The 15,930-nt window shown below is 48.6% G+C and overlaps 1 protein-coding gene across 1 annotated transcript; it reads right to left on the bottom strand.

The window, feature by feature from the left end:
- Positions 1–8,045: 8,045 nt before the first annotated feature.
- TSPYL2 (TSPY like 2) lies at positions 8,046–15,470 on the bottom strand. Its single transcript, XM_034985749.1, has 7 exons — positions 14,517–15,470; positions 13,191–13,268; positions 12,956–13,067; positions 12,725–12,870; positions 12,491–12,588; positions 10,897–11,732; positions 8,046–8,781 (listed from the first exon to the last, which is right to left on the bottom strand). The coding sequence occupies exons 1-7, from the start codon at positions 15,312–15,314 to the stop codon at positions 8,597–8,599; spliced, it is 2,253 nt and encodes a 750-aa protein (XP_034841640.1). The 5' UTR covers positions 15,315–15,470; the 3' UTR covers positions 8,046–8,596.
- Positions 15,471–15,930: the final 460 nt, after the last annotated feature.

The raw sequence follows: 15,930 nt of genomic DNA, 5'->3' as shown, positions 1-15,930 counted from the left end.
TGACTATAACACAGATGGGTGGGTAATGGTCTAGTCTGATGGTTTGAAATTTAAAGCAAGGTGGTTGTGGGGCGCCTAGGTGGCTCAGTCGGTTGAGCGTCTGACGCTTGATTTCAGCTCAGGTCATGATCTCAGGGTTGTGAGATCGAGCCCTGTGTTGGGCTCCACTCTGGGCATGGAGCCTGCTTAGAGTTCTCTCTCCCTCTCTCTGCCCCTCCCCAACTCCCTCTCTAAAAAAAAACAAAACAAAAAAACCCCCCAAAAACAAGGTGGTTGATATGTACATAATCTTAAAGTATCTCCCCACAAATCACTTACTAATTACAAAGGAAAAAAGAGTAACTATACTGGAGAAACCTGGCAGACACCACCTTAAACAAATAGTCAAAGTGAACAAAACCAGTATTGGACCAACTGACATCATGTGCCTTCTGATGTAAAGCACTGAAGACACATCTCTTCTGTGGTCTTCTTGCCAAAATTACATAATGTAACTATAATCACAAGGAAACATCAGACAAACCCAAATTCTATAAAATAGCTGGCCAGGACTCTTCAAAAGTATCAAAGTCATGAAAGACTAAAGAACTGTCCCAGATTGGAAGAGTCTAAGGAGATATGACCACTAAATACAATATGGGATCCTGAATTAGATCCCAGAAGAGAAAATTTATATTAGTGGAAAAACTGATAAAATCTGAATAAGTTCTGTACTTTCATTAATAGTATTTTACCAATGTTAACTCCCTAATTTTGATAATTGAACTGTAGTTGCATAATTTATTAATACTTAAGGAATCTGAGTGAAGGATATATGAGAATTCTTTGTACTATTTCTAGAGGGTTTTAAATCTGAAATTATTTTAAAATAAAACTTTTTTTAATTCTAAAAAAAAAAGGTGGTTTGAGGAGGAGAGAGAGAAAGTGTCTGGGAAGGTCAATTAGAGTGAGGACACCTACCTTCATGTCTTGGCCTCCTGGCAAGAAGGGTTTGAGGGGGCTCCTGGGGAGCAGCGTGCTCAGGAGAAAGCCAATTTCTATTCAAGCAGTGGTTCTCAGCAGGGGGGTAGACAGTCAAGGGATGTTTTGGGGCATTTTTGATTATCACAATAATTGGAGATCACTAGTGACATTTAGTGGCCATGGACCAGAGGTGATCAGCATCCTGCAGTGCACAAGACAGCTCCACACAGCAAAGAATTGTACTGCATTCCATACAACTTTAGAACATCCCACCAGACAACAATGTAAGTGAAAAACCCGTTCGTTTCATTCACTCATTTCTTCATTCATTCATTCAACAAACATTTATTGAAAGAGCCTATTCTATCCTAAGCACTGTTTTAGGTAATAGGGATACATCAAGGTACAAAAAAGACAAAAATCTCTGCCCTTCTGGAGCTTACAATCCAGCAGGAGAGTCAAACAATAACAAACACAATAAAGGTGTAGATTATATACCATAGAAGAGGGTGAGGAGCACTATGGAAAAAATTGGGGTATATGCTAGGGGAGAGCTGCGATTTTAAACAGGATGGTCAGGGTAGGCCTCACTGAGAAAGTGACATCTGGGTAGAGGCCTGAAGGAAGTGAGGACATGAGCCTTGTATATATTGGGGGGAAACTCCTTCCAGGTCCAGGGGATGGCCCAATACAAACCCCTGAGGTGGGAGTGTGCCTAATATGTTCAAGTAGCGTAAAGGAGGGCAGTGTGGGTAGAATAGAGGGAACAAGTGGGGAGAATGGTAGGAGAGAAGGTCAGAGAGGTTAAGAGGGCCAGATCATGGATTTTAGTATGTACTGACTTCCCAGAAATTCAAATTAACCATATAAATTGAGGGAGGATTGCACTTGGTTTTGTTTAAAACTTTATGAAGAATTATTCATGACTCGGAAAATCACATCACCCTACCCGTGGTTTCTGAGTCAGCAATCAACACACATGTAAGTGTCACATTCCCAGATACAAGGATCATTACGTGCAAGACCATTCATTATGTCTTCTAGTGAAATTATATCCCAGCCTTTACATATTGAAATACATATTGTTTTATTAGAAATTACTCTTCCTTTACTTCTCCCTTATATTACAATTAGGACATTACATTACATTGGTTTGGGAGGAATTATGTGTGGGGACAGATTCTATTATCTATACACTTCATTTCAGGATAGTGAAAGGGACGTTTCAAAATAGAAATTATAAAATGGAGCGTTGGGTCCAAGAGGTATGAGAACCACTAAGGCATGGCAAGAAAACGAAGGAACTATTCAAAAGCCAAGGTGAGAATGGAGATTTTGCTGGTGACTGACAGTGAGTTCCAGAAGGCCTGGTTAAAGGATTTCAGGATGGGGACAGAAAAGAGGGCTGTGTGGAGATGTAACTAGGAGAATCCTGGTCTTCTTGCAGTAACCAGCATAATAAAGGATAAAGGGCCTGGTTCACTGTTTCATCTAAGTTGCCCCCCACCCTGGAGGTCTCTGCCTGTTTAACACAGTAGGGTGGGGAACAAATAGGGTTCTTTCCTCAGCCAAAGCCAGGCTCCATTTTGTTTGTTTGTTTGTTTGTTTTTGTTTTTTACCCACAGAACAGTCCAGAGCCCCACGCTAAGCTCACAGATGCTCTCAGGCCAGACTCATTGCTATAAACAATGCACGTCTAACCTGCTTAGAGAGATGGGAAAGAGACAGAAAGATGAAAAAAGTAACAGAAAAAGAAGCATTCAGAAAGAAGAATCAATGGGGGTAGGGTCAGAGACAGGCAGGGAGAAAACAAAGCCAAAGACCAAGAGAGATCATGTATTTTTTTTTCAGTCACGACAGTCATCATTTATTGAAAATTTTCTAGGGGCCAGGCACTGGGCAAAGTGATGTACATGTATTGTCTCAGATGGAAATTATTAGACTCCCATTTGACAGATGAAGAAACTGAGGCATAGGTGATGTAGATGGCTCAAGGTCTCATGGCTAGTTTTAAGTGGTAGCGTCAGGGTTCAGCCTTCTGGGTCTGGGCTGTCTAGTATGTCTCAGAGAAGGAGACAGGCAGAAATATCGAGACACACAGAAAGATGGAGAAGGAGAGGGAGAAGAGCGGCAGAGAGATGGAGATTTACAGGCACGTAGACGATCACGTGAGCTGCAGACCTGCACAGAACCGTTTCCCAAAACACAAGGGTGGGCATGGGTGATGGGCTCCGCAGGGTACTCACCTGGTTGTTGCCTGCGGCTGCAGGGGCACTCGCCCTCCCTTTGCTACCCGCACGATCCTCCGCAACCCGCTGACCTAGGGTTAAGAGGCCGCCCAGGTAAAAGCTCGCCCAGGCCCCACCCCTCATGCGCTCCAGCCCGGCCTCTTTCCCTCACACCCCCCACCCCCGTCTTTACAGCGTCTCACCAGACACCTCCTGCCCTCCGCGCCGCCGCTGCCGAGCGCGAGCAGATTCGAGGGGGGCCGGCGGCTGGACGTAGTGAACGCACTGGACGCGTCCCTCCAGCCGGCTGGAGAGCTAGCGGGTTAGCAGGCCTCCGCAGCTACTGACCGCTCTTGGGCTCCCATTGGAGGAGTGCCCTCCTGCCTTTCCTGGGATTGGCTGGAGATGGAAACACTTTAGTTTTACCCCCCCCCAGGCCGGGATCCAGGCCGAAGAAAACTCCGCCCCCCTGGGGGTCTTTGATTGGTTTATGAGCCAAGCCCACCCTTCCATAAGATTGGCCAGGAGAGGAGGACTTGTCGTTGACATTTACCAGGCCGTTTGACAGGCCTTCGGTAATTAGTTGGCAACACGCAGACGCGAAGCCCAAAGTAGGCTGGGCGGGAGTCACTGAACAATCGTAAATGCCCGGCTTTCTTGACGTCTTACTCTCCGTAAGCCACCTTGCGTAAGCCCACGCTCTAAGAGACATGACTCTACCTCCCACCTGCAGGGATTTCTGAGCCAGGTTTCTTTCGCTCAAAATGAGCGTAGTTCCTAATTTCACCCATGGAGGATGAGGTGGTTATGGGAGTGTAGCCAGTCACCCACCAGCCCCTGCCGCTAAGACATTGGTCAAGTGACAACCTCGCTAGGAGCCTTAGTTTAACCATCTGTGAAATGGGAAGATAATTTTTAAAAATCCTTCCTAACAATGCCTTTGTGAGGATTGAGAGTACACAAACTAATTGCCTGGAGCATATATAGTCTAGGTCTCCCCTTTTAATTTCTTGCCTTTCTCATTGTTTCAGACTGAGGAAACTATGGCCCAGAGAAGCAAACTGATTGGCTTGAGGTCACACAGCAATAAGACCCTGAATAAAACCCAAGTTCTGTCCTCCAAAGGAAAGCTATTTAAGAAGGAAGGAGAGACGGGAAGGACATTTCTATTATCAGGGGTTCTTAATTGGGTCGATGGACCTCCAGTCTGGTCTGGGGACAGGGTTTGGAGGGGCCCCTGCATTTGGATGGGAAAAAGTATACATCTTTAATTGAAATTTAGCATTTTTTCAGTAAAGAATGTAACAGAGTAGTAGTATCTGTGGTTCTGTCACCAATAGAAATCACAGAGATTTTCGTATCACATTATAGATGTTGTAGATCTGTTGAAATATCATGTAATCTCATCTCTATTTTAATATGATAGTCATTAGACCCTCCACTAGATCTTATGATTTAAGGGATTAGTGAGGAACACATATACTACCATAGCACATATCTGCTTTTTCCATATTTTAATAACTATATTTCAATATAATCAGTTTCTTTTGTAACTCTAGGTACTTTATTTTATATATTTAAAAAATATTGTTTTCTGAGGAAGGGTCCATAGGCTTCACCAGATCACCAAACAGGTTTATGGCACAAATTGTCAAACTCTGGGAAGGAAGACAGACCTGGTTTATCATGTTTCTTTATTGTATCCTTATCACCCAGTTTAGTATAAGACACACATTGGTGTTCAATAAATTTTCCTGAATGAATAGGATTCCTCCTCAACCAAGGAAGCCAGTGCTGGCACTCTTGGTCACCTGAGAAGGAGGGATATTCCTGAATCTGGTTTTGTCCCTGACAATCTGCTTTTGTTCACAGAAGTGTGTGGAACTTTGAAAGTTTGGTCCCAGGAGAACCTGGTCCCTGAGAACCTCATCCCCATGTGCAGGGCCCTCTGCTGCAGAGGAGTGGGGTAAGCTGTGAAGGATGCAAAGACAAGTAGCTTCAGCATGGGAACAGACCCTGGGGCACAGCAGGCCCTTGATTCCTCATCCTCCACCTGGTTCTCCTTCTGGTTTCTGTTTAGGGCCCCAGCAAAGGGGGGGGGCTGTCTTCTTTGGTCTTCAGCAAAGACTATATTTTGTACTTGGTTGTGACCTTAAAGACCTTCAAGAACAGCCCTCGGTTTTGGAGGCCCAGACTGGGCAGGACCTGAAACCACACCACACACTGAGGAGTGAAGACACAGGAAAAAGATGTCACTCTAGGCAAAGAACACCTTCTCCTCCCATGCCTCAATCCAAAACATGAGCACCCTAGCCAAATATATTAGAATCCCAAAATTGGCTCCTAACAGTGTCCCTGAAGCCAGATGCCTTCTCTGACAAGGTGAGTGAAAAGGAGCCTCAAATGCCAGGATGAGGGGCTGGGGATTTGATTAGGGGAGCAGAGAAGAATCAGGGAAGACATGATGAGGGCCAGGCTTCAGAGGTCTGCTTCAAGGCTCATCTCCATCTTGGGATCCTAGGCAGGTTGCTTCTCCAGGGCTGATCCCCCAGGAAGATTAACCTAAGTTTGCAGATGGGAAAACTCAGGCCCTCTAGCGAGGGTGATGGAATCACATTGTGAGGCAGAGCACACTGAAGGAAGGATACCCAAGCTGTCTTTCTTTCAGACTGGCTGGGATCCTTTCGCTAGGCTGACCTCTTCCCCTGGCCCACTCCAGGCCCTTTGCCCCTGCTGTTTTCCCCTCTACTTCACCCGCTGGTCATTGGGACTAGCTCCTGATTGTGCATGTAGGTATCTCTTCCCTCCCCACAAGATGCCTTTGACTCAGGATCCTGAACTCTCAGCTCTGGCCAGGCTAGAGTCTCCTCTACCCACCTCTGACAGTGCAGTCCCAGGTCAGAACCAGAGGAATCAAAGCCTTCATGCTCCCCCCGCCGAAAACATTTATCAGAATCATGGAGTAGGTCAAAGATCTGGTGTTCCAACTATTTCAGAGTTGGCCCAGGGAGGGAAGGGGCCTTGCCAAAGGTCCCACAAGAACCTGGCAGTCATCCTCGACTCCTCTCAGTCCCCTCTTTTCCCATATCTAAAGCCCATTGATTCCAGCATGTAAAAAGCTCTCACAGAACAGACAGGTTTCTTGTGCAGGAGAATTCCAATTAATTTATGTAGATACTTCCCCCTCAAGGAGATGGAGCTGAACTCCCCACTCCCTAAGCATGGGCTACACTTAGTGGCTTCCTTCCAAAGAGTATGGTATGGAAAGGGGGCTGGGGCAGGGAGGCGGAATAACTTTACTGTGGAGAAGCCTGACATACACTACTACCTCAGCCAGGTGAGCAGAGTTAACATCAACAGTGATAAGACATATTGATAGTATGTACCCTTGATATGATGAGGATGGCATTTTCCTTCTGTGATCTTCCTTCCTCAAACCCATAACCCTAATCTAATCATGAGAAAGCACATCAGACAAATCCCAATTGAGGGACATTCTACAAAATACCTGACCATTATTGCTCAAATGTTGATGACTCTAGGTTATCAAAAACCAGGAAAGTCTGAGAAACAGTCAGTCACAGCCAAGAGGAGCCTGTGAGGACATGACAACTAAATGTAATATGCTATTCTGGATGGCATCCTGTAACAGAAAAATTACCTTAAAAAGTAAGGCAATCTGAATAAAGTATGGACTTTAGTTAATAGTATTGATATTGGTTCATTAATTGTGACAAATGTACCATGCTAATGCAAGATGTTAACAATGGAGGAAACTCGCTGTGGGGTATATGGGTACTCTCTGTATTATCTTCGCAATAATTCTATAAATCTTAAACTTTTAAAATAAAAAATGTACTTAAAAAACCTCCCATATCCGCCCATTACACCATTCTCACCTGAGGATAGCGTCAATTGCCTCACTGCTCTCCCTCCCTCCAATCCATTCTCCTGGCATCCAGCAGAGGGCATTCTCCGAAACGGAAATCTGACTGTATCTGACGCTTTCCATTAAAACATGGGCGTTGGATGGAAAATTCTGGAGGTATATTGCAGAAGACCAACCTGTATATTTGTATAAGTTATCATTATGAGCCACAAAGAATCTGGAGGTATTTCTGATGTCCGCCGAAATAAAGTTAATCTATCCAAAATCTAAAACAAGTAAGCCTTTCCAAGCTCTGCCTTTCAGACACCCAACTCCCGACCCCTCCCCCACCCCATCACACAGCTACCTAGTAATTTCCCTCTGCTTTCCCCTTCTCTCTATGCACTCTTTGGCTCGAGCCATCTTTTCTTGCCTTCTCTTCTAGGCCCAGTTCCAGGAATCCTGCACCCTCTAAAACGGGAGAGCATTCCTGCATTATTAGGATGTAATGTCTTGACAGATTATCATTTTTTAAAAACTACATGCAAATGAGAAAAATGGATTCCAATGGCTCCCCGTGCCCAGCTCACACTAGGCCTTAGGAAAGGTTTGACGCACGATAAATAAAAAGATGAATCACTGAACAAATGGATATTCTAGGGCGCAGGGCGTTTCTGTGCGCCTGCGCAAGAGGGGATGGCGTGGGAAGCTGTTTGCTACCTGCCGGGGTCCATTGCTGCCGCTGGTAGGGGGTGGGGCTTTCTCAGCCTCGCCCTGCCATTGGCCAGGATGGTCCGCATTGGTCTGACGCAACACCTCTGCGGCCTGCAGAGCTCTCCCCGAGAAAGCCAAACATCCCCACCCCCCACACACACCACCATCTTGCAGACCAATGCATAGAGGAGACAGCGATTTGAGGGTCTGTGGAAGAGAGAGTGGCTCCTGGGGATGGCTCGCCAAGCGGGACAAAAGACTAGAAGCAGCACTTTGAATTTGCTCAGAATTTTATTAGGATTACCAAGGTTCACAAGGAACAAGGAGGGGCTTCTGGGGGAGGGGGGGTAGGAACACCGCAATGACAAGCGGCCTTGCATAGACACCAAGGCGGGCTAGCGGGCACAGCGTGGGGCGGGGCGCGAGGGATGGAGGGAAAGAGAGGCTTGGGAGAACAGGGTGGCAGCAGAGCCCCCCAAGGCCACAGCGGCCCTCCCCGCTTCGGGATCAAGGGTGTCCACTCCACACAGCACGAGGAGGGGGATAGAGGGGCCCTGACCAAGGCATCACAATAAATACGTTTAGCAGCACACAGAAGCCTGCAGGGGAGGAGGGCCAAAAGGAAGGGGGAATCCCCCTTTCCCTCCCCCCAAAATAAGAACTCTGCAATTACTAAACCATAAAAATAAACTTTTAACCCGTGTACGAAGTCGGTCACCCCCCAGAAGTGCAATGTGGGGCCGCGCGGCCCTAGCTGAGGGGGAGGGCAAATGGGGCAGGGGGAGGGGGATACAGAGAGGCATCCCCTGCAAGGGTAAAATGTTTATCCAGTTTTGCCCCTCTTCCCCGGGTTGGCCCAAGCATTTTGGACCTGAAGCACCTCCTCCATGTCGGAATCTTCAGAGTCTTCTCCTCCTTCTGAGTCTTCTTCAATCCCTTCCTCGTCGCTTCCTTCCTCATTATCGCTTCCATCCTCATTATCGCTCTCCTCCCCTTCTTGTTCACTGTCTGCAAGGAGGGAGAGAGGCAAGGAGGGGAAAACCGGAGGGTGATTAGATGAACAGGTAGATGTCATTCTTTTTTTGTTGTTTGTTTAAACAACAGAAATTTATCTTCTCACAGTTCTGGAAGCTAGAGGATAGATAGCACTCTTAACAGGGAACAGAGCCCATAGCCAGGGTTTTGGGGGCCTGGAACACTTGCTAAGCACCTCTGCTTGGTGTGTGTGTGTGTGTGTGTCTGTCGTGTGTGTGTGTATGTGTGTACACTCAAGCAAGCCTGGAGTGAGGGAGGAGTGGAAGGGAAGCAGGAAAGCAGGGTGGGCTCCCTGTCTCTGGCCTATCAAAATTGATACATCTCTGAAAGTCGCTTTTTCTCCCCGTGTAATGTGTTACTGTGTGTGTCTTCCTGAGCTCTGACCTCAGCTGAATAAACGTTCTGTTCATTCCAAGGCAGCTCCCCCACTCTTTCTCCACAGTCTGATCCAAACAGGCCCAGTCTGTCTTCTTTAGCCCAATTCCCCACCCCCACTCCTACCCTAGGGCTGGGCAGATAGCGCTTCCTCCCCTTCTCTGAAAGAAGATGCCATCCGGTGGCAACTCCTTGTTTCCCTACTCTAACTGAATATATGTCTACATTGAATTTACTCACTCATTCAATGCCTTCTTCCTTGCCCCTGCCCTCAATGGAAATTTGCCAGAGACCCCATGGCCAAAACCCCCAGGAGTGGTTGGTCTTCCAGCCCCTTCTACCTCCCCCAGGGGCCCGCCTCTCCAAGGTCTGCCTGCCCACAGCCAGGCTCAAACATCTCCCTTGCCCACCCTCTACCAATACCTTCCTAGCTAAGGTTTGACTCTACTGCCTTGCCCCTTGCTCATTCCCTCCTATTTCACTGTGGGTCTGGCTCTGCCCCCACTAATATATTGAAACTACTCTTGCCAAGGTCATAGCCCTAAATCCAATGGACACATCCCAGTCCTCATTTTACCTGACCTTTCAGCAGCACTGGATACTGCTGACAATCCCCGCCTTCTGAGAACGTTCCATGACTCAGTTCTCTTCCTAATTCTACCCTCTCAAGAGCCTCAGTTTCCTCATCCATAATAGCACCTACCTCTTAAGAGTTGCTGTAAGGATCAAATGAATTAATAAAATAAGTAAATCATTTAGAATAGTGCCTGGCACATAGTAAACACTTCATTAATGCTAACTGGTCCCAGAATCCAGGGCTAGGATTCTGCTCTGGCTTGTTACCCCCTTTACTTACATCTTCTGACTTCCCAGACATATAACCAATCACCTGCCTGGGCTACCTGTATCTTATGTCCGACAAGCCTTTCCAACCCGATGTTCCTCCCTGCATCTCATCAATCCTGCCACCATGTCATTCCCCATCCTAAGAAATGGCACCTCTGTTTGCCAGTCATCCAGGCCAGACCAAACCTGGAAGTCATCTTAAATACTGCCTTCTCCCTCAAACCCCCACATGCAAACCTTCCTCAGCATTTTCTAAAATGCATGCTTTGGTGAAGAGTAAACAATAGCTTCTGTGGTCAAGAAGTTTGGGAAATGCTGGGTTCCACAATGTTTAAATGGGTTTCTTACAGCAGGACTTTTCAGAGCCTTTAAGGTGCATGTACATGTGACTCTACCTGAGAATATTAATGTATGCAGTATGTCCCCAACATAACTGACTACTGGACGTTTTTGTGAGAAGCAGTTTTCAGGACTAGTGAAGGATCCTCCCAAAAGACAAACAAGCCTGAGAGTTCCCTGAAACCCTTGCCTGCGTACAGAGTATGCTGAATTATGTTTGTCACTTCCCCCCTCTTTCTGTGTGTGAGCCTGTCCTTCTCAGTTTTCTACCCACCTTCTCCTATCTCTTCACTCTTCCTGTGTCTTTTGCTCTGTTACAACCTATCTACCCACCACCTAGAAATGGAATCTATTTCTTTGGTTCTGCTACATTTGTAAGTTAAAGGTTCCCTGGCCTTGCTTTGTTTAAAAAGTCGCACAAAATGCTTCTTTTCTCCACAAGAGCAGACTGTATTCATGCCTTGATGCCTTGACCCTGGCCAGCTTTTCTGAGAAAAGGAGGGAAGACAAAAGGGGCTCTAGGCTCACCTTCCTCACTGCCCTCTTCTTCCTCCTCCACTGATGATTCTTCTTCAGAGATGTTCTCTACCTCATCCTCATAGTCATCCTGGTTGTTGCTGTTATCCTGATCCTTGTCAGGGTCATCAATGTCATTCTTGTAATCTTCGATGTCTCTGTCATCATCATCGCTGCCTTCATTGTCACCTTCATTGCCATCATCATCACTGCCTTCGTTGTCGCCTTCATTGCCGTCATTATCTTCATCATCACTGCCCTCATTGTCTCCTTCATTGTCACTGTCGCTGCTGTCCTGGTTGTTGCCATTGCTGCCATGGTTGCCACCTTTGGGGTTCTCATCATCACCATCAGGGTTCTCGTCGCCATCAGGGTTCTCATCATCAGTATTCTCTTCATTGTCATCAGGGTTCTCTTCATTGTCATCAGTGTTGTCCTCAGGGTTCTCGCTGTTTTCATCAGGGTTCTCATTGTTGTCGTCAGGATTTTCGTTGTTGTCATCGGCACTCTCATTGTTGTCGGTGGTCTCGTTGTCATCAGAGCTCTCATTATTATCAGTGGTCTCGTTGTCATCGGGGCTCTCATTGTTGTCGGTGGTCTCATTGTCAGGGCTCTCATTGTGGTCAGGGCTCTCACTGTCACAGAGGCTCTCACTAATGTCAGTTATCTCATTGTCAGTGGTCTCAAAGCAGTCGGTGGTCTCCATGAAGTCAGAGATCTTGACGTCATGAATGGTCTCATTGTCGGTGATACCATCGCTGTCTGAGGTCTCGCTGATAATGTCTTCCATTACATGATAGTCATCAGAGTCTTCCAGGATCACCACCTCACACTTGTCCCTGTTTTTACTGTGGAGAAGGCTGAGGTTGAGTGTAGGGTTGGTGGAAGGCAAGGCAGACACTGAAAGGTAGTAACTGGGGAGCCAGCAGGCTACAAGGGATCCCAGGGATGAGGTTAGGGTGGGGAAAGTCCCATTTCTGCTCCTGACTACATGACCTCAGGCCAATCACACCCCATTTATGGGCATCATTCCCCACTTGTAAAACATATTGGACTGGGGGCGCCTGGGTGGCTCAGTCGTTAAGCGTCTGCCTTCAGCTCAGGTCATGATCTCCAGGTCCTGGGATCAAGCCCTGCATCAGGCTCCCTGCTCAGCGGGGAGTCTGCTTCTCCCTCTCCCCCTGCCTCTCCCCACTGCTCCTACTCTCTCTCTCTATCTGTCTCAAATGAATAAATAAAAAATTCTTTAAAAAAAAAAAAAACCAGGGCGCCTGGGTGGCTCAGTTGGTTAAGCGACTGCCTTCAGCTCAGGTCATGATCCTGGAGTCCCTGGATCGAGTCCCGCATCGGGCTTCCTGCTCGGCAGGGAGTCTGCTTCGTCCTCTGACCCTATCCCCTCTCAGGTGTTCTCTCTCTCTCATTCTCTCTCTCTCAAATAAAAAAAAATAAATCTTTAAAAAAAATAAAAAAATAAAATTAAAAAAAAAAACCATATTGGACTGGATTCTCTCAAAGGTCCCTTTGGCTCTATAAATCCTGTGTGACATTAGCCTAATCTTTGTCCCATCCCTAACAAACCACCTCTCAGCCACCAAACCCCCATCACCTTTCCTCCTTTTCTTGCTTCTTTTTGTTTGCCCTGTAGCCCCCTTCTCCCATCATGTAGTAGCGCAGAGGGTTAACCCACAGGTCGTTTTTGATAATCTGTTGAAAGAGAGGGTGGGTGGGGGGAAGGGGAACAGAGTTATGAGTACAAGCCCCAGAGCCTACTCCCAATTCCCCAAGCATCCAGAGGCAAGCCTAGCAAGGCTTTCTCTGGCAATGCCAGCAGGGGCCCCACCTCAGCAATCCTGTCAGCCTCTGGGAGGCTATGGTTTGAGAACCAGCTGAAGAAGCTGTGGTTGGTGTCCTGGTTCCTGTGCCTGCGGGCCTGGGGTTCCTGGCCCCGGTGCCAGCGGATTGGAGTGGAGTGAGACACCAGCCGGCCTGGGGGGAAAGGAGGCTATGGAGAGGGCAGTGGACAAGGACAGATGGGGTGGGGGTGTGGATTTTCCCTAGGACTGCCTCTTACCAGAGCGGTTGCGCTGGAACTCCTTGACAATCACCATGTTTGTGAAGTAGGGGTTTGTCTGGAAGTACAGCTTCATCTTGTAGCCCATGGAGATATGTCTGAGATCCTGTACCTGCTCAGGGTATAGGTAACGTTGGAATACCCACCACACCAAGGCCCCTCCCACCCCACCCCCCTCACCTCCAAGGGCCAGATCCTTTGCCCAATCCTAGTAAAAATGTATCTTTGGCCTGACCTGCAGATTGGTCAAGTAGCGGAAAATGTCTTCATCACGTCGGTTGATCAAGATTGAAATTTTGGGGTGGTTGAGGAACTGATGGAGGGAGCAGTTTAGGTCAAGGAGTGACTGTTCAATGAGAGAAGGAGGGAGGGAAGGCCAGGCAGGGCAGAGCAAAAGAGAGGCTGGAACAGAATTCCCTCTGTGTTGATGTGATGTGTGTGGAGCAAGTGGACTTTTCTTCCCATGATACTATGTGGTGAGCCTGTGTTTATGTGATGTCAAACCTCTGTATTAGGTTGCCTTGCCTTGGTTCATATTTGCTGTGTGTCTGGGTGCTAAGGGTCTACGTCTCTGTGATGTTGTGTCCCTGGGTGCTGAGAGTTTGTATTCAGAAGACATTGTGTGTCTGGGGGCTAAAGGCCCATGCCCTAGTGATGTTATATCTGGTTGCTGAGGGCCTGGAGTCACATGATGTTATTTGGGTGTTATAGGTCTGGGTCCACATGATATTGTGTATCTGGGTCTGAGGGTTTGTGTCCAAGTGATGCTGTGTGTCTGCAGGCTGAGGACCTGTGGCCACAAAATACTGTGTGTGCCTGAGTGCTGACAGCCTGTGATCATGTGATACTTTGTAGGAGAGTGCCAATGGTCTATATCCATGTAATTCCCCCAGGAAGTTAAGCCCGTGTTCCTAACATGTTGCATGTATGTATGTACGTGCCCCAGAGATAAGCTTTTCACCAATAGTGAATGAGATTCTTCTTACTCTCTTATTTCCTCCATTTAACTCCTTGATCTCCACTTCTAGGTACTCCTTTGCCTGACCCTTTAGGGGCTGGAGCCCCTTTCTACCCCCCATCTCTCCAGCCAGGACTGGGGTCTCCCTAGTACCTAAGACCTAACCTTGCAGAGCCAGGTGTGACTTAGGCACCCTTTCTGGGCAATTTCTCTGCTATGTGACCTTCCCCTCCCTCTTCACCATATCTGAGTCAGTTCATCTTCTGTGTGTCTCTCCCCTCCTCCTTTCACCATCTCTGGTCTAATTTTTCTGCTTGCCCTTCTGTTACCCTCCCCATTTCACTGCCTGTGATCCATTTTTTTTATATTATGTTCCTCCTCTCCCCTCTTCCCCATCTGTGGCCCAGGTTTTATGCTGTGTGCCCCTATCCCCCTTCACTATCTCTATCTAGTCCAGCTTCTCTGATGTTTTGCCCCTCTCCTTCCATTCCTCCTCCACCAAACCTAGTCATTTTTCCAATAAGGGTCCCCCCCCCCCCCCTCCCCCCCCCCCCCCCATTTTGTCATGGGCTCCTAGCCCATGAATATAGATGACAAGGATACTGCTTTGACCCAGAAGCCTGGGATATGCTGGATGATGAGGTCTCTGCGCTCCAGGAAGGGTCTTCGCATCTGGATGAACTTGCGCTTCAGACGGAGGAAGGCCTTGCCTGCCTTGATGTTCACCGCTTCCAGGTCCAGTTGAATGTTTTCCAGTGCCTGCAGGATGCACTCTATCTTCTCGGCATTCCTCTCCTTGCTTTCCTTCTTCATCTTCCTCTGCTTCCTCTTCCTCCTCCTCCTCCTCTTCCTCACACTCTCCTTTTCATCCTCGTCGTCATCTTCCACTATGATGATAGCCTCTTCCTTCCCCCTCGGACCGGCTAACCTCTGGTACCCCCACTCCCCTGCGCTACAGGTTTCTAGGGCCTTCTCTCCGGCAAAACTGCTGGGCTCTATAACCTGAAAGTCAATTTCCAGACTTCCCCCAGAAGCCTCCGAAGGAGAGAAGGTTTCTAGGCTCTCCGTGGGAGGGGGCGCCCCCCCATACCCTGACTCCATCGCAGGCTCCCAGCCGGGACTCCCAGCACCCAGGGTGAAGTACGCACGGATCCCTCCCTCCTCCAGAATGACATAGGGCGGCGGTGGGGGCAGAGCGGGGCCCAGGCCCACCCCCCTCATGTCAGCCAGCACCTGTGCCGCCTCGGTTTCCTCCCGGAGCCTCGGGCGCTGCTCGGGTGGAGGTAGGGGCAGTCGCAGGAGCGGCGGCGGAGGCGGCGGCGGCAGCTGGTCGTGCTGAGACGGCTCTGAGCTACTCAGGCGGCGGGCCTTGGCCGGAGGCCCCTCATCCTGGCGGTCCATGGTGACCGCGCTCACAGGTCAGGGGCTCGCACTCGCCCCTTCGCTCTCAGCCAGGCCGCCGCTGCCTCTCACACCTGAAGCTCAGCCGCAGCACCTCACGCGAGCAGCTCTCCTCACAGCCTCGCTCTGGCGTTCCCTCCCACAGCGCCTGCCCTACTCCCTCCGCGCCAAGCGTCCAGGACCCGCCCCCTCCCTGACGCAAAGGGCCCGTTCTGCCTCTCCATTGGCTGCCAGCCTCCGCCGAGACGCTCGCACTCCCTCGACCTCTGCCCGCTCTCACGCAATCTGCTTGCCAACACCACACCTCATCGCTTTCCGATTGGCTCCTCTCGGGCCCGCCAATCATCGGGCTGACTCCCCCAGCGACGAGAGGGACACTGCAGGGCGATTGGCCGCAAGGAAAGCTGAGGGGAAGAAGCCCCTCTCCCTCACCCTTCCAGCGTTTTATCCAATGGGAAAAGTACCAGTGGCTCTGAAGACCAAAAAACAAAACAAAAATCAAACGCAGGCTCCGAGCAGGATGTGTTCAAATAAAATTGGGAGAGCCTCGGTGTCGTTTTCCCCCTTCTCTGCCCTCCCCTCAACAACTACGCACTTCTTAAATCTGCCCCTTCCC

This window comes from Mirounga leonina, unplaced genomic scaffold (assembly GCF_011800145.1).
Source record: "Mirounga leonina isolate KUSES-001 unplaced genomic scaffold, KU_Mleo_1.0 Mir_101529, whole genome shotgun sequence".
Taxonomy (NCBI): domain Eukaryota; kingdom Metazoa; phylum Chordata; class Mammalia; order Carnivora; family Phocidae; genus Mirounga; species Mirounga leonina.
The sequence above is the reverse complement of the archived record's forward strand: the minus strand, read 5'-3'. Positions and strand labels throughout refer to the sequence as shown.